The sequence below is a fragment of the Aythya ferina genome (assembly GCF_964211825.1).
Source record: "Aythya ferina genome assembly, chromosome: 2".
Taxonomy (NCBI): domain Eukaryota; kingdom Metazoa; phylum Chordata; class Aves; order Anseriformes; family Anatidae; genus Aythya; species Aythya ferina.
Window position 1 is genome coordinate 105998396 of NC_140297.1, and position 25451 is coordinate 106023846.

General features: G+C 40.0%; 1 protein-coding gene across 2 annotated transcripts; it reads left to right on the top strand.

The window, feature by feature from the left end:
• The first annotated feature begins 46 nt into the window (after positions 1 to 46).
• AFG3L2 (AFG3 like matrix AAA peptidase subunit 2) lies at positions 47 to 25088 on the top strand. 2 transcript variants are annotated; one of them, XM_084511090.1, is made up of 17 exons: positions 47 to 224; positions 3349 to 3448; positions 3921 to 3989; positions 4967 to 5082; positions 5992 to 6144; positions 8642 to 8716; positions 10323 to 10444; positions 12798 to 13071; positions 13654 to 13791; positions 16480 to 16633; positions 17262 to 17369; positions 17516 to 17641; positions 18659 to 18769; positions 19328 to 19443; positions 20372 to 20572; positions 23066 to 23260; positions 24078 to 25088. In XM_084511090.1, exons 1-17 carry the CDS (start codon positions 111 to 113, stop codon positions 24318 to 24320), a joined length of 2415 nt encoding a protein of 804 aa, XP_084367216.1. In that variant the 5' UTR covers positions 47 to 110; the 3' UTR covers positions 24321 to 25088. The 2 variants fall into 2 exon arrangements, with proteins under 2 accessions (XP_084367216.1, XP_084367215.1); XM_084511089.1 differs by having other exon boundaries at positions 48 to 224; positions 10320 to 10444.
• Positions 25089 to 25451: the final 363 nt, after the last annotated feature.

The following is a 25451-nucleotide window of genomic DNA, read 5'->3' on the forward strand; positions in this document are numbered from 1 at the left end:
GGGGGCGGGGCGAGGCGGCGGCTGTGGCGGCGGCGGAGGGGCCGGGGGGCGGTTGGCGGCCGTTAGTGGCCGTTAGGGGCCGTTAGGGCCGTTGGGAGCCGTTAGGGGCCATGGCGCACCGCTACCTGCTGCTGGCCCGGGGCGGTTGTGGCCGCCGGGGGCTGCCCGGGGCCCGGCTGCTGTGCGGGAGGGGCCTGCTGGCCGCCAGGCCCGGCCTGCTGCAGGTGAGGGGGGCGCGGGGCCGGGTTGTGAGGGGGGGGCTGGGGGAGGGCCAGGGGACGGGGTGCTGTAGAGCTGGGCCCGGGCAGCTGTTGTGTCACCGTATCGCTTATTGTTTTTGTTGTTTTTAATGCTGGGATTGTGATGTTCGGCCCTGACCAAGTATTAAGGCATTAATTGAAGGGTCAGCAGCGCTGCTAATGTGTCAGAAAACAGCTTTTAGCAAAACAAAATAAGTAACTCACCTGAAATTAGATCTCTGTATCAGCTTTCTTTTCCTTCTGCAACATAATTTTATGTAGTATTTTGGTGTCTTGTTAGGTAACAGAGGTAACTTCGCCCTTAACCTTCTGTTCCATTTAAGAATTCTGACTTGGGCCTTGTCTAGGGATAAAGCTGTAAACTCGCAACTCTTCTGAATTAGTGGATTCTTGATCTTTTGCTTACGCAACTGAAAGTGGATTTTCTGTTCTTGCTTAGTGTGTCCCTGATTTAAACAAGAAACAACACGTGGATGATGGTCACAGTGTTTGTGTGCAGTCGGTAGTTCTGTTTAAGATTTATTTCGTTGAACATTGGAATTGTGGAGAAGGCCTTTCTTGGGTGTTTTAGGCTGTGTGTTTGTTATGTGCAGGAGTAGCAACATTTTCTGGGGTGTTTTAGCTGTAGAACTGATTTTGGCATACTTCAAACTTGCTTATCTTGAATTTCTGTTTAAAACAAAACCTTAATTTTCAGGAAGGTGACACAAGGTTTGCCTGAAATAACAAACTACCAGGGTGTTTGCATGTGCTGTCTCTCTGCTTTGACAGCTCTTTCATCTCCGACTGGGAGACGCTCGCAGAGTCTCCTGCTACACAACCCACTTGAGCATCCAGCCCAGGCCTGTGCTGTTTGCCTGCCCTGTGCTTCAGCACTGGGTGTGCTGCTCTCAGCTGAGGCTGCTGTGGCACTGCTGTGCCAGCCGGCTCAGGGAGAGGTCCTAGGTCAGGGTCAACATGATAGGTTCTCACGTTGACTGTCTCCCCAGTCAGAGAAATAACCCCACGTGTGTAGCGTGCTGCTACCAGCTTCTGCGTTTCTGGAATGCTGCGGAAAGGAAAGGGCGTTTTGCAGGGGGTAGACTTCGGTGAGTCAGCAGGCAGGATGAAAGTGTGCCTCCCAGCCTCGGTCAGGTGATTTGCTGGATGTGTGGTGAAACTGGTTGCTTCCTTTTCTCACAAAATCAACTTTGAAACGCTTATGTCTGCTACTTTGCCTGCCTCCATCTCCCTCTCTCACTCTAAACCTGATTAAACTGTAACTGAATGCTGTAACAAACCTATGCTGGCCTAGCTCAGCCAGGCAGTTGGAACTGGCTTACTTAAACTTTTCCTTTGAACGTGAGCAGTTACTTTACCTTTTATTTCTAAAGAAACAGGAATATTCAGAAACCTTCACTCCAATTAAAGTAATCTGAGCTTGCTGAATAAATACATCTCAAATTTTTGTTGTTGTAGGAGCCCAGTGATGTAGAACAGAAGCCAGTATTGGCGGACATGGCTTTGAGTTTCATCTCAAAGTTTCATCTTTGAGTTGCTGCGTTCGCTGCTTGTTTGCATATGAACTAAAGATGGGTCGGTCTGTGGCAAACTCTGTTTTTATTTGTTTTCCCTCACAGATTCATCCCACTTGTCCTAAAGCTTCTCTCAGGAAGAAGCACACATGCCATTGCTCCTGTTGGAGGTCATGGCATATTGGCCCAGGTGGCTGTTCTCTAGAGTAGCAGTTTTCCAGGTTATCTGCGCTGCACGTGCTTTATGTGATCAGTAAAATACCCTTTTGTATTTCCAGTATCAGCCTTTGCTTAAAGACACGCCGTGGCTCTGTCAAGCAGCTGAAGAATTCCCCCGACCTCAGTCTAGAGCAAAATAAACAAGGGCGTTTTGGCATTCCTCGAGGTTCCAGCAGGTGGAACTAGATGACTGCTCACAATAACTCCGTGCTATTTCCTCAGTTAGCAGGGCATGGAAGGGGAAGCTCCCAGGCAGAAGGCTTCAGGAGAATTAGAATTTAATTTACGATGTGCCCCTATCCCTAGGGTAGTCTTAGCATGTAAGCTAGTATCCTGCAAGCTCACAGGTGTTGTCTGTAGCCACTAAAACATAACAAAATAGTTACAGGGATACTAACATTGAGCTTTGCTCTCTCTGTTGTGTGTGTTTTTTACTATTTCTCAAGTAAATAGCTTCAGATCAAAAATAACAGGAGACTGAGCGTTCCTTTGGGGCAAAGGAAATGGAGGCAGTAATAAAGTTACTTTCATGAGGAGACATAAGAGGATTTGGTCTCTGGGGAAATCTTGATATGAATTTTTTAGAAGTGATGGGAAAGCTTAGGAAGGGGATAAAGTGTGTGTCTGTTTTTGGAATCTGAAGTATGTCCTAGAAGAAAAGAAGTCTGAACTCTGTAATAACGTTAGATTTCAATGTTTTAAAGCATTTGGTAACAATGCCTAAAGTTTCCTTAATAATTATTCATTTACTTTTATTTTTCTTCATTGCGCTTAAATGACAAATATCTTTATTTTTTAATAGATCTCCACCTATACAGGGGTTTAGGTCCTCTTTCTGAGGACCCCTTCCAAGCCTTGGTTTCCTAGCTAGACATAAGCACTGCCTGATGTATCCTTTTGGATTCAAGCAGATTTTTCATATTCAGTAGTTGTGTTCTTAACTGTTTGGAAAAAGCTGCAGTTCTTTCATGAAAAATAATCTAGTACTGCATAGGTCATGTTTGCACAGTCACAGTTAACATGCACTTAAGTATCATTCAGGGGGTATTACGAAATACTTCCTGTAGCATCAGTGTACAGGTGTACATCAGTGTGCGTGTTTGTACCTTGTGGCATTTCCTGCTTGATTTTTCTGTTTTACTAAAGAGTATTGCGTTTTTGTTTTGTGAGACAAATCTCTGCAAATGTAAAGATTATCAATGTGATTGCTTTTTCCTTATTTCATTGTTCTCTTACGCTCTGGACTGCAGCAGTTCTTTACCTAAACTCTACAACAGACCTTATAATACCTGTTAGAGAGCTTGAAGACTTCACTGAACTTTCTTGTTGCTTTATATTTATTTTTCATCTTCCAGTTCCGTGAAGAAGTTACCAGTGGTGTTACTACTGACAGAAGTACGGTCTTGGCGAGTGTAATTGCTGCTTGCAGAAGGCTCTTCTCTCAGCCTCCCAAAGGTGAGGGTGACTTTGATCACTCACATGAAGCAGACAGCCTGTCTTGCTGAGGACTGCGTGTGGTTGCGTACCATTTAGGTTTGTTGTCTGTGGGGCAGTAAGTTCTCTTATTAACCAGCCATTAATCTTAAGATGGAGCATTGATTTTATGGCGTTTTTAGGAGCTATTAAAGAGCGACTGCAGTTTGTTCAACTTAATATTAAGCCACGCAACTTTCTGTTCAACTACGCTTGTCTGTCTGATGTAAAGGACAACTTCAGTTTATTAAATATATCTGATTTTTTTATATCAGTAGTAGATTTGTTTATGGGAACCTGGGAAAGCTCTTCAACAAAAGACAAGAATGAGTTCATTTTTTATAGTTGTGTTGCTTGTCTCTTTTTTGTAGTATACGTTCAGCTTGTGACTACTGAGGTGTAATGATAGAATTGTAAACTAAAAGTTACTTGCTTTCTAACTCTTTCTTGATAGGATTTGAAAAATATTTTCCCAATGGGAAGAAAGGTAATGGAACTAAAGGCGCAGCTGGAGAAACAAAAGGTACAAAAAGCTGCTTGATTTCAGCTCTTTTACTCATTCATTAGGATGTGTATTCATTAGATTTTAGCATACCCTTGGGTTTGGTGTTTTTTCATTCATTTTTCAGGGAAGATATTTCTGTACCAGATCAGTTTAAGAGTACAAAATGTTTTTATAATGTTACTTTGCTTTCACGACACGTATTTCTTCTGGGATAATACTTATTCTTATCTCTCATTCTTTTGCTTAAGTGCTTGTCCTTAACTTCTCGCTTTACAATCTCCTATTAGCTGACAGTCATGTATTCAGATATTCTCTATAGTTCTCAGCTTCTCCTAGAGCAACGTGAAGTATGGTCTTTGCTGTCCGGAATAACCAGAATTGTCATTCTGGGTGGGGATCCAGAACCAGCGCTTTAGTAAGGACCAGCCATGTAGCCTGGTGCTTGAAAGAGGATTTAGTGGTGTCGGTTTGATACCGTGCTGTGCTTGTTTCTAAAACATGAAACAGGACTCCAAGCTGTGATGTCCTTAAACCCCGAACTTCAAGAGGAGCATATTATGACCAGAGGGGAGGGGTGAATTCTGGGAGGAGGTGTCGCTTGCAGAATGTGGGGGGTTTGTTTGTTTTTTAAGAATACGTATATTTTTAAGAATAGTCTTCAGTATACTAGTGCCGTGGAAATATATTTCAGGTAGTCTCCATAACATGCTTCTTTATGTATTTGGGGTGTTTTTCTAATTACTCTTGTCCAAGTGTCATCAGTTATACAATTAACAGACCCATCTACTGTATGATACAGATGTCTGTCTGCCAACTAATGGACTATATATTTGTTTTTCTATGAAAAATGTAGTTCCATGTTCTCTAATTACTGAAGCATTATAAACTAGTTCATTTTGCATAACTCTTTAAAATTAATATGAAGTAAAGAAAGCCCTGGTGTAAGATTGTTATAAGATATAAAGATGTGCTTTTTGTCTTTTATTTTCTGTTAGAAGCAAAGCAAGCTAGTGCCCGACAGCCTAGTGGGACTAGTAGTGGAGGAGGTGGTACTGGTGGAAAAAAAGGTGGCAAGAAAGAAGACACTAACTGGTGGACCAGATTACAAAAGGTCTGGACTTTAAAATATCTTCCTTTTTGGTACTAACTATCTTAGAATAACCTGGTGTGCTTTTTAGACTTTTTTTTTCTGATTCCATAAGTTCTTCTTAAGCTTCCAGTGACTACTGTTTTGTTATAACTGGCTGTAGGTGGCTCCCCCGCTCAGTGCCTTTCATAAATAATTGTTTTGGATGAACCTAACAGAGGCATCCAACTCTGCTTTGTCAGTTTGTGAACGTTAACAGAACGGTAAGGTATCTGAATATTGTTGCTAGCAGTCAGTATTTTTGTAGTGGAGCCTTTAAAGGTTTCGTATTTTGTCTCAAAAGGTCAATTTGAAAAATTCTGCTGACTACACAATGCTTGGTAAAGAAGCTAAATAAGTTTCCTGTTGGCCCTTGTAACATTAATGGAATATTTATTTATATCAGTTTAATTTTGTAACTTGTATTAACTGTTTTTAGCTGTAGCACAAAGATTATAGCATCTAGCAGCACAAGAATACTTATTGGAATTTGCTTGGTATGCAGACTTTTTTCATCCCTCCTGTTTTTTTCTCTTAGTTTCTTCTGTTATTTTTGTTGGGCTTGCATGTAGTCCTAGAGTACAGGGAAAATTGTGTTAAAATGGAGGGGGGAGAGGTCAGATAACAGATGACAAGATTTTTTTCTAAAGAGTAGTTTATAGATGAAAACTTGTTACTTTTTGTAAAATGTTTAATTATTTTTTTTTTTTTTTACTAACTTCGTCATTTCTCAGTATCTGAAGCTACTGCAGTGTGTTCATACAATATAGTTTTGCGTGGCATTCTCTGTGGTAACCTTGAGGACAGGAGAAGTCAGAAACAGATACTGGAACTTGTCTGTTATGAACTTGCTATGTTACGGACCCTAAAACTCTTTCTTTTTTCCCCCCATAGGGTGACATTCCTTGGGATGTCAGGGAGTTTCGTATGTACGTAGTGGGAAGTTCATTCTTCTGGACGATGGTTGTCTATTACTTCTTCTTCAGGGTTCCTGGGAGAGAAATCACCTGGAAAGACTTTGTCAATAGCTACCTTTCTAAAGGAGTGGTGAGTAGTCAGGGGAATCAAAATGACAAGTCAGCACGCTGCTTCCCCACTTACGCTTGTATTCGATTGGCTGTGGAGTGAGAACTAGCTCAGGAGTAACTTTTGAGGGAGAGAGGATTTAATTTTCATCTTAATCAGTTTCTTGTCTGATGTTCTGAGTGGCTGTTTTGAAGGCTTCAAGGGAAGAAAGGGAATGGGCAACTTGGGATAGGGCAGCTTTTTGTGTAGCTCATCTTTATGCTGGCTTAAGGAGGCAGTGTAGCCACAGTCTCTCAGGGGATGGTTTTATAGTACGTGTAAGTTGATTTAATGGTTTAAGCAGACGTGCCAGCTGCTCCCAGAAGAAACTTCCATCCCTAAATGCTTCCATTAGCCCATTCCTGGGCTGGGGGGTGGAATTCTGCTTGTTTCGTTCCTTACCTTAAATCATTTCACCAGGGCATCTGAAGAACAGCGGTGCTAACAGAAAGGCGGGGGTGGGAATTTGAAGAACCCCTTCCAGGGGCAGTGAACTGGGATAACCATATTGCAAAACGGTCTCCTTCACTTGCTTTCTCCTTTTATTTCTTCTTTCGCTCTTACATAAAGCTACTCCTGGAGCAGTCAGTTTTATCATCAGTGTCCCATCTCTGTGTCTAACTTGGCAGCTTTCCGCACTTGGAATAATAGGTTGGTGATGCCCTGAAGTTCAGAAATTTGAATGCCTTGTACAGGCCTTTTCCTCTTCAGGAGTCACTAGGGCTTGGGTGTGTTAATTCCACGTTTGTAGCTTCTGCTGCAGCTTGGGAAAACACAGACTTGCTTCCTCCTCTAGGTTCCAGACGTAGGATTTCATGTTAACAGCATGCTCCCTACCCCTTTGTTGTTTTCATAAACTGCCAAGCAGTTTGTTTCATACCTTTTTTTGTCTTAGAGAGCAGCTCTGCATTGCATATTATGCTTCTACCCTTCTGCCCAGACTGTATTTCATGGTTCTGTTCTTACTTGGCAACTGTGTGCACGCCTTACGGAACAAAACCACACGAATTTTACTCGTAAAGCAGCTAAAACACTCGCTCAATAAATATTAGTTTAGCTGTAACAGTGAACGAAGCCTGAACCCTTGTTGCAGAAAAGCATTATGAAAGGGGGCTGTTGCATAAAACCAAGTCTCTTGGGCCTTTGTAAGATGTCGTCTGGGTATTCCGATAAGCTAAATATGTAGCCATCAAGAGCTATGGGCTGCCATGGTGGTGGCCAGTTAATTGAGAGAAGACATCAGCAATACTCAGGTGACGTGGTTTTTCAAAGCAAAGATGTTCAGGTAGTCCTGCGTGAAGTCAGGCTAGATCTAGAGTGGCTTCTTAGCTTGTGTTTTTGTGCCACAAATGGCCATGTGTAGTGAGTTCAGGGAAGCCTTTCTAACCTGCGTACAGCTCAGGCCCTACTCGTAGAACCATTGTTAGTTTTAAAAACTTGAAAAATACTGAAAGCTGTTATTTATGGAAAGGAGCAAAAGAAATGGAAGTAACTTGTTCTGTTTCATTTTCACTAGCAATAGTAAGCTTTAACTGACTTCTGAAGAGATCCTGTCAAATTCAAGAAGCTAATCATTTGAGCTCTTTTCATCCAAAACAGAAAACTTAATGTTTTTATATGTGAACCTGCAACGTGATTTTAGTTTGTGGTGTCTGTTACCTTAACCAAATTCTTTTTACTAATGGGCATTATTTTATTTAATAATGTTGAATATTTTGTTAGGAGAAACAATTATCAGAGCAGATCTAAGTTTTCCTTCATTCTGTTCAGTTTTTGTTTTGCAAGCTTCAATGAGTTTGGCATCACATGGTCTACTGATTTTGGTGTTTGACCATGGAAATAGTTAAATATTGTTTAACTACTGTATTGCACTTCTGATTTGAGCCAAGGTGCGTGGCTTTTTGTGCTCTTTTCTTAAAAAAATAAATAAATAAATAAATAAAAGGTATGAGGTGGTCATTTCCATCTAATTTACTAATTATGCACTAGCTTCCTTGTGTTGGAATTAATGAAATCCAATTGAATTGTCATTGAAAGAAGTTAAGTGAAAAGGAACCTGGTGAGCAGCATTCCTAGTACGTAAGTTTGAGGGGAGGTTTTGCTATTTCTAGTCGTGATTAGAATTGTGTCTAGTTTGAGATTCTTAAAACAGAGCTGTTTAAAAGCTACCAAGCAAAAGCATGTGACAGTGTGTAAAACTTTGTACGTGTGTCTGAAACAATTCAGTATACTTTGAAACTTAGAGTTTATTGTAAGATTTTTTTTTTCTTAATAGTAAACTTCTCTTAAAAAGAAAAAACTTGACACTTTGCAGAATGCAAACTACTGATCGTGGAACCATCCTGATCTATAACGTGAATTTTATTCTTACCAGAAAACGGAAGAACATACCTGGCATGTGTAGCTCTGCTAGCTGTGGTGAAAGTGTAGTGGTCGTATACTCAAACACATAACAAGTTTTCTCCTTTTCATCCCACAGGTGGACAGACTTGAAGTGGTGAACAAGCGCTTTGTTAGAGTGATCTTTGTTTCGGGAAAGTCTCCTCATGAATGGGTAAACACTTAATAATGTCTAATGTATATCTATTAAAACAGCAAGGTGATCTTTTTAGATAAAGCTTGATGCAGAAAACTTAAGAGCATTGATATTCTTTTAATGGAAAACATGTTGTTTGCCTTATTGCTACATTATCACACACACAGTGTGAGTTTGTGGCTTTACTGTATTGATTATGTTTTGCCACAAATATCTTAAACTATGCCAAGTAATTCCTATCCAGCACCACGCTCTTAATACAAATATGCAAACAGGAAGAATGAGAGATTGTTGAAAGCTTTGAATTGCTAACTGCTGTTTTCCATCTGCTCAGGGAAGGCCCAGCCTTAAACATACATTCTTTTGGATCTTTTCTGTCCCAGAAAAATCAGAAACTTTTAGCCAGTTACTTGATAAACAAGGAAACTTTTAACTTTGTTGCCATTTGATACTATAGTCTTTAAAATTAAGCTAAGGGCTCTTATTCTCAAGCAGAGTACTTATTTCAGGGAGTGTGTTTCCTGGTAACACGGTAAGGTAACACAGACTGATGAAGATGAAAGTTTTCCAGATAGGAATACTCGGAGGCAGAGACCTATTGGGGAAAAAAATAATAATAAAGCTCATATACATAAATATGGAAACTTATTTCATGCACAGTCTCTGCCAGCTTCAGACCTGTTTAATATACAGGTGGATGCCATTTCTTTCTTGCTGTGTTTCATGGTTTAGAAAAGCTTTATCCAATTGCATCTTCCTGGGTGGTGGGTTGGTTGGTTGTTTCAGTTTTGGAGTTTTTATTGACTTTCTGAAATAAGGTCTGCAAGTCCCTCCAGGGTAGAGTGAAATCTGCAGCAATTACTTCATCCGTGGGTTTCAGCGTGACTTATTTATACACCTACTCTTTAGCCCACATACCATAAGTTGCCTTAGTTTCTCAATCGGATAATGCTTAGGATTACTTTTTTTTCTCCAATGTTAGAGTAAGTCGGGGCAAGTCAGGCAGGTCACAGTGCAAAAGGGGAGATTCTCTTGAAACTGTCTGGGTCTCAACACTGCTAGAAAGTAGCCTGGAGTATTTTTCAGGTGTATATATGTATGATATAAGCTCGTGCTATCTTTTGTGTGAAGACAGCTAACTTGAAAGTTAATATGGACTCCAAAAATAGAGAATTGCCTTTCTCAACCAGGAAGGCTGAGACCCGGTGAAATTGTAGGTTGTGTGACCACTGTGTGTGCTGGACCAGTGCTCTGTGTTGTTCTGACTGTATAGCTCCCTTCTACTTAATCCATTTATCAATTATCTTCTAAACATCTCTTCCCTCCCTTTGTTCATGGAGGAAATGCCAGGATTTCAGTCTGCTTAAAGTGCACAAAAAAAAATCTGTTGGGTGTATGGTTTCTATAGAAGCAGTGACAGATTCGGGCTGATATTGCCTTAGATTTATTAGGATTTATCTTGCATCAGTTGCATGCTTTACAAGGCAACTTAAAATGATATCTTTGATCTGAATGCATTCTGAGGTTTGCTCGTGTATGTGTTAGAAGAAGTTGGCTGGCTTATGATGAAGCTGAGGTAAGATAGGGCATTTTGTGGTGATCTCTGCTTTTTTTCTTGTAGCAGTACGTCTGGTTTAATATCGGTAGTGTGGACACTTTTGAACGGAATCTGGAAACTGTGCAGCAGGACCTGGGCATAGAAGTGGAGAACAGGTTACCTGTAGTCTACTCAACAGAGAGCGATGGGTAAGAAACTGTTTTTTTTTTTTTTAGTTGTTTATTTTTTAAAAGTATTGTGGTATCTTGATAATAAATTGTTATCTTTACAGTGGAAAAGTGGAGTTAGAAGACATGCACTTTATGCTACACTGGGTGGCAGTATTATCAGAACAATAATCTTGGGTTTGTTTCTGAACGTCAAATGTAAGAGGACCTGTTCTCAGTACCTTATCTGTGTAGAAATCTTAGTCCATAAATATTTCTGCTCACAATTAACCCATCCTTCCTTTAAGCCCTTCCTTCACATGTCTTGGACAAGAGCAAGAAACGGCAAAGCACAGCAGTAAGGCTTCACAGATGGCGCTCACGTAGATTTTAGAGTGGACAAAATACAGCATAGAACTACAGTATATCGACCAAGTTAGAAGATGGACCACTTTCTGCCTGTAAATTCAACAGAATCCAAATTCTCTGGCCTTGCAAAAAGGCGAGATATTGGTGATTAAGGAAATCACATTATTGTGCTTGTTAGCAGGAACTTGAAGATGTGTCATGCTTTTAATCACCAAAATTGCATAAGCAAAATAGTACTAACATCTGATTTATGGCATTGTTGCTACCCTGGTAGGGAATAACTGCTCCAATATTAGATTTGTGTTCTTTGTATTGGTCTTCTGTTGATGGGGTTTATTGACTTGGGCTTTAGCAGAGACAAGAAGTCTCTGATGTGGTTTTCTGAATGGCTTAGAAGCCTTGTCTTTAATCCTAAGAACTATTTTCCTTTTCATCTGAGTCAATGTGTTAAAAACAGATCCTGCTCATGTCTGTGAAATAGGTCTGTCCCATCAGAAAATTCAGCTTTGGATATAGTAGCTCATCTGGACCTGCTCCTGGACAACCTGCTCTGGGTGGCCCTGCTTGAGCAGGGGCTTGGACCAGGTGACCTCCAGGGGTCCCCACTGACCATTCTGAGTTTGCTGGTGATAAATGGTTGTTTGCTGACAGTGTTTTCATTTTTGATATAGTAGTGTATTTTTTTTTTTCAATTTTAGGAAAGGGAGGGGAAAGTTTGGTTTATTTCTGCAACATGTTTTACGAAACTGTTGCATGTTTGTGGCAACAGGAAAAATAGTACCCTTAACTCTGGACCATCCTGGGACTTCACAGAGGATTTCTGTTCCCTGTTCTGCTACAAGCTCTCTGCCTTACTTCTGTATTCCTCTCTAGTGGGGTGTGCTCTTAAGTGCACTCATAAACCTGTTAAGTTGTTGCTTAAAGAAATCTGGAAAAAAGAGTGGCCAGGACAGTGCTGTGCTTGTGTGAAGAGGCTGCACATCAGCCTGAGGCTTCTCACAGCAGACTGGAAGAAGCGTGTCAGTTCTGTGTCATCTTCATCCTCACACAAATTGCTCACTGAATCCCTTTTTCTGGTCACAGTCTCTCTGGCTCTCTACTCCTCAAAGTCTGTGCTTCAGAGGATACAGTTGCCTGCCACTTCTTGCTTTGTCCCAGCAATGCCACAGGAAACAGGAGAGAGCAGCAGATGTGTAACAGATTTGGAATCTTCTAGATACCATAGGGTGATGAAAAGTCCTGCTTTTCCTTTTCATCCCAGGAGTCTGGGATATCAGTAGAGCTTGGAATTCTTCTGGTAACCTGTGGTCGTGCTTCAGTTCAGTATTTTATTATTGCTGAGAGTTGACAGAGCATCTTGTGAGCTGTTCTTACCAGAGGAGGAAAAAAAGAGAAAGACCTAGGGGAACGGGAGTGGGTTACATATTTGAGAGAAACTTCTGCTTGAAGGGGTAGCATATACTGATTATGTGTTACCCAATACAACTTATACAAATGGTTACTTTATCACAATTCTAGTCCTGTGAATTTAGCTTTAAAGGGCAAGAAAAATGAGCTACTTTTGTTTACTAGGTAATGCAGTTTTCCTCTGTAAACATCTCACTGTCACTTGATGTCATGCTTGCTTTAAAAACAAACAACAAAACCCCAAACTGTCACTTGTGAAGCACTGGGAGTACGGATGTGTTTCCCTCTAAGACTATTAATTTTCATTTTCCCATGGTCAAGGGCTAATGAGGATGGGCAATGAAAAATTAATTCCGCTTCTTTTAATTATAAGAATTATAACTATTTTTTGGCTAGTTTAACTTCTGTAGTTCAGAATCTTCTTTGTTCTCACATTTTTGTGTATTCCCCAATGTGCATAACTTGTAATGTTTACCAGATGTTAGCAAGTTCTTAGAGTATTGGTGCTGAATTTGTTCAGGGTTGCTTATCATGGAACCAGTGTTTCATACATGTGATGTCCAGTCATGGATTTTTATAATCTATGTGTTTTTCTCCTTTGTTTTGTTTTCCTTCATAGATCATTTCTCCTGAGTTTGCTGCCTACGATCCTTATTATCGGGTCTTTACTGTACACGTTAAGAAGAGGTCCTGCAGGCCTAGGTCGAGCAGGGCGTGGAATGGGTGGACTTTTCAGCGTGGGTGAAACCACAGCCAAAGTCCTTAAGGATGAAATAGACGTGAAATTCAAAGATGTAGCTGGCTGTGAGGAGGCCAAACTAGAGATAATGGAGTTCGTTAACTTTCTGAAAAATCCCAAGCAATATGAGGATCTGGGAGCAAAAATTCCAAAGGTAAGCGAGTGATGACTTAACAGATGATGACTTGATTCTTTTGGTAGGCCTTGGTATTTTGAATTGGACTGTGAATGTTTATGTAGGCAGTGCTGTCCAGCGTCCTTTCACAATTAGAAAAAAGTAAAGAGGCATTAAGGGCCAACAGCATAACTATAGTGCCTGAAGATTTCTCATAGAGTACTTCATCTGTTTGCATGAGTCAGAAATGACACATGGCATGCATGTGTACCATCGCTGTATGTGATGGTTATAGAATTGCCTGTCATTTTTTGGCTGTGCTGTAGTGGCAGCCCAACTGGTGACAGGCTGTTTGTGTTTTTTTTCAGTGTTAAATGAAGAAATCACTGTTGCCATAATTCTAAGACAATGTGGCAGTGTTGTATCTTTTTTTTTTTTTTTTTTTCCTTTTGCTGGTTTAAATGACAGATTAAACTTCGGTTTGTTTCCTTGTGCATTTTTAACTGTGTTAGAAGAAAAGCTGGTGGACTCAACATCGTAACGTGTAGAAGATCTTTAAGTAAGACATTTCATAGGGTTGTATTATTTTCTTCTTGAGGAAAATATCTGTTTCTCTTGCAGGGGGCAATCCTGACCGGTCCTCCAGGTACTGGGAAAACACTTTTAGCTAAAGCTACAGCTGGAGAAGCTAATGTACCTTTTATCACAGTCAACGGCTCTGAGTTCTTAGAGATGTTTGTTGGTGTCGGTCCAGCTCGAGTAAGTCTTTGGCCCTGCTGTTTATTTGTGTTGGTTGTTGAAAGGATGCTGTCAAATTTGGTAGGCTGCTTAATTATAGCTTCAAGCTATAATTAAACATTCATAGCTTTAAGTTACTTCATCTATGCAGATTATCAGTGATGCCAGATGCTTGCTTAAACACAAGGATCTTAGACGTGCCTTTCATAAAAGGAGCTAACCCGCTTCAATATCTGGTTGTAGGCCATCTGCACTCCAGGGTTTACCTCTTTTGCAGAAATTAGAAACAAAAAAACATACAAACAGAGCAGAACTCTCTTCAAGCTCTGCTCCAAACTGAACATACCGGCTGGGTCAGAAATAGGTAGCTCATTTGACCACTGCTATGGGAATATCTCCGCCCGCTCTAAATCATTGATGTTTCTCTGAAGAACTTTGTTTTCTTTGTAGGGTCAAACTCTTAAATATAGTTGTCTGGGACACACAAATGAGCTTCTGGTTGAAATAGGAGTCCAAGGAGCATGAGGCTGATGATTTAATTTCTGGAGATCAGGTGATTTAAATAACAAAAGTGTAAGACAGACAGATACTCTTTAGCCATAATTTTTATTTTATTAATGAGCTATTTCAAGTAAAAGGTGTTAACTCTGTTCCAGTACATCTTTTTTTTTTTTTTTTTTTTTTTTTTTTTTACTACTACACTTCAAACATTCAGTTTTATATCTATTTGTGCCTAGGAAGAAGGGACACTTATATCTGCCTGTTTAAAAAATATTCATAATATTCATAATTCGTAAAATATTCATTAATTATTCATTGAAATATTAAAATATTTTGTGAGGCTGGTAACACCACAAAGTAAGTTTCCTCGTAATGTCCAAAATTACACCTCATTTCCAACAGCTCTTACCTTCACTGAACTCTGACCATCTGGTCTTAAGCTTCAGAAAGTATATTTTCAAGCTGACGTTCTTTTGGAGAAGTTGAGTTAAAATTAGTTTGCTACAAGTTCTGAGAATAGAAGTAAAGAAGCTTACCCATTTTTCACTTCTGTTTAAAAACTAATTCCTCTAGCATGACGTGGAAATGCTCTAGAATCTTGATTTGAATTTGAAATTTATAGGGAGTGACTTTTACCAGATACATGCAGTGTTTGTCCTGTGAAAAATCACTGGAAAACTCATTCTAAGCACTATAAAGCCTTGGAAAAACTACAGTTTTCATATGGCTGGACTTAAAGGCTAGCAGTTAAACTTCTCCAAGATTTGTTCCTGTTTGTCAGAGCTGTGTGCGCAAATACTTCTTGCTAGCCTAGGTCTCTTCTGGTGATCTTTTCAGGGACTTCTTCCAGTAATACAGGTGGGAAAAGATAATTGAAGGCAGGTATTTGTGGGTATTCTGTAAAGAGAAAAGGGAATGGTTTTGGACACACCACCGGTAGGCACAGAGCTTCCGGGAAAGAGTTTGCCTGGATCTCCAAGACTAAAAGATAAGAGTTTACCTTGAGCATCTGACACTTCCCTTGTCTATCACATTTCTCCGTGCTTCTGTTCGTTGTACCTTTTTTTTTTTTTTTTTTCAAACTCCGGTTACAAATCAGAATGACTTTCCATGGTACAGCATCCTGTCCAAAATGTATATCATGTCACATCTACTGTGCTCTGTATGTCTTCAGAGAAGTCTTCTGTAATGTACCAAGCTCTGAGCTGCATATAATTCTCACTCAGGTCAAAGTTCTTCCATCATTTTTCATTTCCTGTTTGTGCCAGTTAGATCCCTCAGTTGTAGGTCTTGGTGACTTGCTGAACTGATTTTAATGGAGTCCTTCTGATACGTTTGTGAATGGAATATCGTAATGTTGCATCCTAAAGCCAATCACATTTGTGGCATAACTATTACAGTAGGGTTTGATAGGCAATATCTTATCTGGAAAAAAAAAAAAAAACAGGCTTTCAGATTTTAGATTTTCTCATGACTTAGCCATTTTTTTCAGAATTCTTCTAGAAGAAGTTAATTTAACTTAAGAATAAATGTTTGGAGGTGAATTCAGTTTTCCTAGCCCATGTAATGGAGAGACAGGATGGCTAAGAGTCAATATTTGTAACTGCATATTGTTAGAGTATAATGGTGAGTGCTTGTAAATAAGCCTTAGTTTCACTGTAGGAGCTACATCTCTCTGTTCTAACTGCAGGAAAACTTAAGATATTTTTCTTCCTGGATATAAAGAACACTTGTGTTGTAGCGTGCTTATTTTCATTTCATTTCTCCATGTAGGATTTTTCATTAAAGAAGGACTTAAGAGTAATCTTGCTTTAAATTGTAGAAGTTTGTAGGCCTTTAGTGTTGATGTAATCAACTCTAATAATTACATCTTCAAGAGAAGATGTAATAATTACATCTACATAAGATGTAATTATTCAGGGAAAATGGTTATTTCTTAAGGCTTTTAATTTATTTAATTTATATTCTTAATTTATAGATTGAGAAAGGATTTGTCTATCAATGGGCTTCCACATTAATGATTCTTACTGAGTGACAGCCGGTGGTATAACTTCCTGTTGCATTGAGAGCTGGCTGGGGGATTTGGAAAACTTATTAACAGCCACAGTCAACCATAGTGATATTGTTAGTGATGTACATGCCCCTGCTCCAGACCCATTTTTGACCAATTGCTAACTTAGCTGATGCTTGTTCTGTTCTCCTGTTAAGGTCCGAGACTTATTTGCTCTTGCTCGTAAAAATGCCCCGTGCATTCTCTTCATTGATGAAATAGATGCAGTAGGAAGGAAGAGAGGAAGGGGAAACTTCGGAGGACAAAGTGAACAAGAGAACACGCTCAATCAGCTCCTAGTAGAAATGGATGGTAAGCGTGCAGAGTTTCTAATATTACGTTATAGCAGCAGGGATCTAATCGTAGCTCCTTATAGCCTTAAGTACTGACTGCATTGACCATTACATTAACGTTTGTAGTTTGAGATGCACAGCGTAAGTGTGCAGGTGACAGCAGAGGGAGAAACCGATAAATGAAAGAACTGATAGGCTTTTCAGACCTGTTAACCAACAGTTGGGTTCAGTTTAAATACAAATCGTGTTTGTATTAGGAAGCAAATGTTTCCTAAAATGAATAATGCTTGCTTCTTCGAATGAATAGTGGTGAATTATTTTGTTGCAGCCTGATAATTGCTAAAATTTGTTTAGAAAAAAGACACATACCCCCCAGAGACACCACCCATGCTTGTTCTGCAGTTTACTCAGCACTTATTTTGTCTTCAAATGGAACAATAGATTAGGCTTTTGTATAGTGCTTCGCAAAGCCCAAGGCCAGTTTTGCTTGTTATGGACAATACTGTAAGGAAAGGAAGTATTTGCAGATTTAAGATCATTTCTTTGAAGTGTTAGTTCTTCTGTGGCCCTGTGAAGTTGACAGTTTATTTCTATTCTTTTACTCTTGGAAGTTCTTTACACAATTTTTCATTGTATTTCTTCACCAGGATTTAATACAACCACAAATGTAGTAATTTTGGCAGGCACCAACAGGCCAGATATTTTAGACCCTGCTCTAATGAGGCCAGGACGCTTTGACAGGCAGATCTACATTGGTAAGTGTATTTGCATCAGTGTATGCTTCTGCTTGGGTAGCATACTACCAGAATCACTGTAGCTATTTACATATGGATATGTATATTCCTTGCACGCATTCAATTACACGTGAAAAGTAAAAATGTTTATTTCTTTAACGTTAAAGGCCCCCCCGATATAAAAGGAAGAGCATCTATTTTCAAAGTTCACCTTAGACCTCTGAAACTAGACACCGTCTTAAATAAAGATAACCTAGCAAGAAAACTCGCGTCGTTGACGCCTGGCTTTTCTGGTAAGCAATTCCTAACTCCACTGTTCTTTGCATTTACTACATAAGCATATGCTATATTTTTTTTTTCCGTATTATTTTGTTTTTTCTTGCATTTGATCTTATCTGGCTGGTTCTCTTATTTTCCTTTTGTTTGCTGGTACAGTGTGAAATACTCTTTTCCTGTTTGATCAGCTCAGAGACTTCTGAGAGTTTTAAATTTGTCTCCCTCAGTCAGGGTGACATGAAATGGCAGTTTCTTCTCTCTTCAGCAAAAACATCCCAGAAATTTCTCACTGCTAACGCTGGTATGCATGTTTTTCCTTTTAACATGTTCGGGTTTTTGAACATTTCTTACAGAAGGGTTTGGTTTTTGGAGTCTCAGTGCACATTCTCTGGGGAAATTTCAGTTTCTGGATGTAGAATCTTCTCACTGAAAAATGTACTGTAACCTTGTGTTGAATTAGGGATGGGTGTGCGAGCTTTCATTATTGGCTAGTGGTTTAATCTATTTAATATCTGTGGTGAATGATAGTTGAATATTTCATTCTTTTTGTGGTCTATAATAAAACTGTTTTCCTGGCATCTGATTGTCAACATCTTTGGCAACCGCACTGATGTGGTTTTTCACTTGTTTTGAAACCAAGCTATCTCAATAGTATTGCCGTAAATAACGTTAAAGAGAAGTGTGATGGCTTGAAGCCAGTAGTGTCCCTAGAAGGAATCCTTTCTCATCAAGATCTGAGCAACACTGGATCCATAATGAAGGAAAATTATTCTCCTAAATGATCAAACAAGTACCTCAGCAGTCATGAGATCAATTCTTTACCTAAGAGATAAATTCTAAAGCAGAGAACCATGATGAATGTATTGAAGTCCTTGTCACAAAATTATCATATACGTAATGAATTATTTCAGGTGCGTTACCTTTAGTTTTAAGCTGTATGAGAATCTGTAAATATCTAATCACAGGCAAGATGATGCTAGACTGAGAAAAAAATTTTGAAAATGATCAGTAATTCATGCCTTCTCTGTCTTTAGGTGCTGATATTGCTAATGTTTGTAACGAAGCTGCTTTAATTGCTGCAAGGCATCTCTCAGATGCTATAAACCAAAAGCATTTTGAGCAAGCAATTGAAAGAGTTATTGGAGGTAGGTGTGAATTTCATCAGTCATTTTATCAAGAAATGTTTTGTTTCAAAGCATGGCTTTGAATTTTCTGTTCTTAAGAACTGTGTTCTTTTCCCCCTAAACACACGTGGGATTTAGCAAGTAAGTTGCCGGTCTGTTTTGCTGACTTCTGAAATGAAGAAGGCGCAGAGATACAAATTTCATCAGGGCACTTTCTAATTTTTTCCAAATTCTTTCCAGGAAAAATAGCTGTTTGGATTTAGCAATGCTTTTAACTGCTTCTAGCCTTAATAGTCTAGAAGATTATTCGATTTTTTTTAAAGAGCAAATGTTTTATATGAACATTTGAATATTCTTAAGAACTTACACTTGAAAACTAGAAAATCTAATAAAAGACAAGGTTACTATGAAACCCGAAAGATAAAAATCTCTAGAAGCTGCAAGTTTTCTATTGTGTTTAAGTTTTCCTATAGATTGGGTACATGGCACCTTAGTATTGCTCACTGCATTTCTAAGTAAATAAGGGATTCGGTAGAGAAAAGTATGTCTGAAACTATTAATCAAATTTATTTTGTAAAGGTTTGGAAAAGAAAACACAAGTACTGCAACCAGAGGAGAAAAAGACTGTAGCATATCATGAGGCAGGGCATGCAGTTGCAGGATGGTTTTTGGAACATGCTGACCCACTCCTAAAGGTAAAGGAAGTTAATATGAACTGGTAATTTAAAAGTAGCATGGACAGCATCTCTTTGTCCTGTTTGTTTGTTTTCCCTAATGTTGGAAGGTTATCAAAATACGTAATCTTGCAAAAGACCTTGAAAGTGTGTCAATGTTAGCATCTGTTTTGGTTCACTTCTTGTAGCTTTCTTCACTGTTTTCTGACTGGTAGGGTGTTACGGGGTTTGTAGTATGAACAACTCTTGCAAGTGAAAGGGACACGATCTTCCCATGAGACTGCCTCATTTGAGAGCTGTTTTTTCTCTGGGGCTTTTAGTACAGGTCAGATGTTTAAATTAATCTTACAAGATTATGCAGGTGCATGCCGCCTCGGTAATACAACTACAGAAATGATCATCCAGAAGCTGATTTAAATTTGGATGCGCAGCTTGGTGAGTTGAAGATAAAGAAAAGGCAGCCAGACTTGCTGTGATACCCATAGTTTTTCCTTGACTGTGTTCTTAACGTTGTCTGGCTTTCAAGCTTAAAATTTGTCTAGTACGGTTTTCTGCTGGAAGGGCTGTAGTGAACATGGAAACCACCTGCTCAGAATACTAGAGATACAGAAACGGGGTGTCTGCTATGGAAATACTTACAGACCAGTATGTAACTAAAAGCTTTAAATTATCAGATTTAAAAATGCCATGCAATCTTTGGAAAAGATATTACAGTGGTCTTACCTTTCTTTTCCAGATATTCTAGTAGTTGTTATCCCAGTTTAGAGCTAGCCAGGGCTTTTAAGGATAAATCACAATGAGGGCAAAAATGTAAACGGAGATAATGTCTGAATTAAACTTCAAGGTTGAGTATGGTATAGGTTGTGGTATTCAATAATTAAGTCAAACTAACAAATACTTTGTTTTTCAACACTGTTCAGTTTTATCATTCTGTTAATTTTGATTGCAGGTATCTATTATCCCACGTGGTAAAGGGCTGGGCTACGCTCAGTATTTACCAAAAGAACAGTATCTTTATACCAAAGAGCAGCTACTTGACAGAATGTGCATGACTCTGGGAGGCCGTGTATCTGAGCAAATCTTCTTTGGAAGAATTACCACTGGTGCCCAAGATGACTTGAAGAAGGTGACACAGAGCGCGTATGCTCAGGTACGTGCTTAAGTAATACTCCTCCTCCTTACAGGTTTCTATTTCTACTGTTGAACATTAATGTTTTTAAAGGATGTGATTTAATCAGGTATGTCCCTTGAAAGCTGACTCAATAAAAGATTGTATGACTAAATGATGATCTGATGATGATCTGGACGAGGGCATCGAGTGCACCCTCAGTAAGTTCACAGATGACACCAAGTTAGGTGCGTGTGTCGATCTGCTTGAGGGTAGGAAAGCTCTGCAGGAGGATCTGGATAGGCTGGACCGATGGGCTGAGGTCAACTGCATGAAGTTTAACAAGGCCAAGTGCCGGGTCCTGCACCTGGGGCGCAACAACCCCAAGCAGAGCTACAGGCTGGGAGAGGAATGGTTGGAAAGCTGCCAGGCAGAGAAGGACCTGGGAGTGATGGTTGATAGTCGGCTGAATATGAGCCAGCAGTGTGCTCAGGTGGCCAAGAAGGCCAACGGCATCCTGGCTTGTATTAGGAACAGCGTGACCAGCAGGGCTAGGGAGGTGATCGTCCCCCTGTACTCAGCTCTGGTGAGGCCGCACCTCGAGTACTGTGTTCAGTTTTGGGCCCCTCGCTACAAGAAGGACATCGAGGTGCTTGAGCGGGTGCAGAGAAGGGCGACGAAGCTGGTGAGGGGCCTGGAGAACAAGTCCTACGAGGAGCGGCTGAGGGAGCTGGGCTTGTTCAGCCTGGAGAAGAGGAGGCTCAGGGGCGACCTTATCGCTCTTTTTAGGTACCTCAAGGGAGGCTGTAGCGAGGTGGGGGTTGGCCTGTTCTCCCACGTGCCTGGTGACAGGACGAGGGGGAATGGGTTTAAGTTGAGCCAGGGGAGTTTTAGGCTAGATGTTAGGAAGAACTTCTTCACTGAAAGGGTTGTGAGGCACTGGAACAGGCTGCCCAGGGAAGTGGTGGAGTCACCATCCTTGGAAGTCTTCAAAAGACGTTTAGATGTAGAGCTTAGGGATATGGTTTAGTGGAGGGCTGTTAGCGTTAGGTTGGAGGTTGGACTCGATGACCTTGAGGTCTCTTCCAACCTAGAAAATTCTGTGTGATTCTGTGTGATTCTGTGTAAATGTTATGCTGCTCTATAGAGACGCTGATGATTCCAGAGTCTTAGGGTAGTCTTACAGCAAGAGTCTGTGTAATGGGCTTTGAACACTGTTGTGCATCCACCTGCAGGAACATGCATGCTGTGGTTGTGTTCAAATACATGTGGAAAATGCATGCTTTCAATATCAAATTTAGGCACAGATTTGATCCTCTGATGCTACTTCTAGAATTGCACTGTTTGAAAACACAATTTAAGTTTGCGTGTGTAACTAAATCCAGAAAACCTTGTATTTATGCACTGTTTGCTGTCAATGAAGGCACTAGTTTGTACCATATTAACTGGCATAGGGGAGCAATTTGAAATCTTATCAATGTAGTGACTCATCTAATTGTAGCTATGTACTAGATGCTTATTCCGTTTCCTGCATCAACATAAAAGCTGCCATTTTATAAGATGCTTATGAGGTGAGCAAGAGAAATATGTTGGAGTACTTTTCCCTCACATGTCATGTTCCCCCTGCTGTTCACCTCCATCCGGAACCACTTGTGGGTCTCTGGCAAACTTCTTGCTTTCCCAGTTCTGAACATTAAATGTGTAGTGAAATCTTTGGTAATGCTAATGTTTATCTGGCCTTCAGTGCCTCTTGGTCAATTTTAAATAGAAAATGTTCAGTGTGTATAAATTGCTTCTCATAATAAGCAGACGTTGTCCCCAGAGAGATCTAGGGACTTAAGGTTTTGAACGTATCTTTAGGAAGCAGGTTAAGATGCTTCTTTCTAGTGCTGAGAGCTTTCTCAGTTCTGAATACTGTTTGTCACACCGATTTTCATCTTGCAAGGCTGAGCAGTAGAGTGTTGCTTTAGTAAGCAAATTGATGGGGATGATGAAGTGAACCTGTAAATAGTGTGAATGTGTATTTCTGCCTCTGATGGAGTAAAATGCAAAATACCTATATTTGGCAGCCAGGAGCTGATACTCATTAATGAGTAAAGCAAGATGAGATTTATGTCCCCTTTGTAGGGTGTGTTTGGAGTAAATGCAGCATGTGATAGAACAATATCTTTGAAACCCTCTACTTTCATCCTTAACCTGAATTTCTGGTAAAGGAAAAGAGGTAGACAGCTTAAGGAAGGTTGAAATGTTTTTCTCTAATCTCTTGGTATTTAAACAGGAAAGCATTATGTACATCACGAGAGTAACTGCCTCCAAATGATGGTATTTGGATGCTTCAGTTTTAATCGTTAAAAAGGAGTAAGTGAAGGTTAACTAAGGAACTTAAGCTTAGGTAGGCTGGAGTTCTCAGAGGAGGGTTGGCTCTAGAGGAAAAGGTTGGGTCATAGTAAAATGCCTTCCGTGCTTCAGTTCTGTCTACCAGATTTATATCAACGTACCCTGAAGTCTCACCATCTCCCCTCTGTTTCTTTGCAGATTGTCCAGTTTGGGATGAATGAAAAAGTCGGGCAGATTTCCTTTGATCTCCCCCGTCAAGGAGACATGGTATTAGAGAAACCTTACAGTGAGGCAACTGCCAGGTTGATAGATGAAGAAGTTCGGTCGCTTATTAACATTGCGTACGACCGGACATTAACCCTTCTGACTGAGAAGAAAGCAGAAGTAGAGAAGGTAAGCATTACAGTATTTTCAGCTGGTTAGGCAGTATCTGAATTGAACTGAATAGATTAAAAATAATGTGTGTGTATAAGAAAGCTTCCTTGAAAATTATTCAGTATAACTTCTAGAGTGTGCCACAAGATTTAAGTGAATAAAAATCTTTGTGCTGGAACACCTGAGGTTCTAATGGATATTTTGTTTAATATCCCTATACCACAGTGGTAAATATTCATTTGCAAAGTTGGAGAGAAGAGTTCTAGCTACTAAAGTAGGTGTCAGGAAATGTACTAGGCCAGTGTGAATGGAGAAAACAAGCCAAAAACAACCACCACCCGCATAACCCGTCCTAGTCACCATCCTGATAAAGATCACTGAATATTGTTTCTGCTGAACAGTAGCTCACTGGCCCAAGAAGGTTACAAACTACACGTGCACAGTATCATACGCACGGATCTTTTGTGGTGCTCTGTAGCTTGTAACCTAACAGCAGCCTTGCCAAACCATCAGGCCTGATAGGCAGAGAACACTTGTTGATGTATTGCATCAGGAACCTTTTAGCAGCAGCCAAAGACTTGTTCTGAAGTAACAATAACTGCAACAGTGGCCTGTAGCTGGGGTGTTCTGCCAGATCTTTTAAGTAGGATTCTTTTTTAATGGATTTTTTGCTACCTGAGGAGAAAAACTATGTATTAAGTGAACTCTGAGCAACCTGTTTCTTCATTCAGCACAGATTCATTTTGATAAATCTTGTCCCAAGCTGCCTTAAGCTCTCTCCAAGGAAGAGAACCAACTGGTGTTTTGTGTGTGATGTGACTTTCTGCTCTTCCAGGTTGCCCTACGACTGCTGGAGAAGGAAGTGCTGGATAAAAGTGATATGCTAGACCTACTGGGCCCGAGACCGTTTGCAGAAAAGTCCACTTACGAAGAATTTGTCGAAGGCACAGGAAGCTTGGATGAGGATACTTCACTGCCAGAAGGCCTTAAAGACTGGAACAAAGATAGGGAAAAAGAGAAAGAGGAGACAACAGATGAACAGGTCGCTAGGCAGATCAGCGGAGGGGTGCCCTTTTAACTGCAACGTGTGCGGTGAGGCTGACTTGCACTCTGGAAGAGAAATAAACTCACCTAGTTTGTACTTCCAAAACAAACAAATATTTATTCAACCAAACTGTATTAGGGATGGCTGGAAGAGTGGTGCCTGGTGATGAGACGAGGATGTTCTGCTCCCAGCTTACATATGTGATATCATCAGTTCACTGGTAAAAGATGATCATCCTTCATTTGTCAGCTGAAGAAACATGCATTGGATTTGAGCTGCAGTGGAATGCCAGAACTGAACCTCTCAAACACGGAAACAGTTCAGATTCATGCACAAACTTTGTGGCACTGGTCTCTTTTTTTTTTCAAATGTATGTACGCTTATTTAAAAAAAAAAACAGTTTTTGATTATTGATCTAAAATAGACCTGTATGTGACTCGTTTCCAAAGCAGAATCATACAAAATGCATTGTTGAATACTTGGCCAACAGTCTGATCTTAGAAAGCGCTAGCTTTGCAGAAAAAACAGCTTTTTCATCTGACCCTTTTTCTCCCCGCCCTGGATTTTGATTTTAAAAAGAATTTTACAGTGAACTGCCATGTAAGTTGACAGTGAAACTGAACACCCGCTTAAATATCTTAAAACGTACTCGTGGTTCAGTGTCCTTGAGTCTGAAACTTAGTTCGGCTCCTGCAGTTTTACTGGTCAGGTTTTTTTACAGAGTTCTGTAAGATATTGAACATATGAATGTGTTGTGTAAATACAGTTTGAGACAATAAAATCAGTACTTTTCTGAGCAAAGTTTTTTTTTTTTTTTTTTTTCTTTTGATGACTTCTTGGTACAGAATTCAGTTTAATACAAAACATCTCAAGCATAAAACTTTATTTGTGAGAACAATTTTGCTATCCTAGTTTGCTAAAACCAGCAGCCAACCCAAAGATACTAAATCAGATTGAGTGTCATATTGGTTTGTTGAACCAAAGGGCAATAATTTTCTCTGCCTAGTTTGGTGCAGTTGTCTGAGCACAGCAATTGCCTCTGGTTTACCTGCTGCATGCCGAGGCTGTGCTAGTTAGAGAACTCTGCTGTTGAGAAGCTACCTGGCAGTCTCCCCCTCTTAAAAAAAAAAAAAAAAAAAAAAAGAGGGAGTGTGGGTGTGGGCT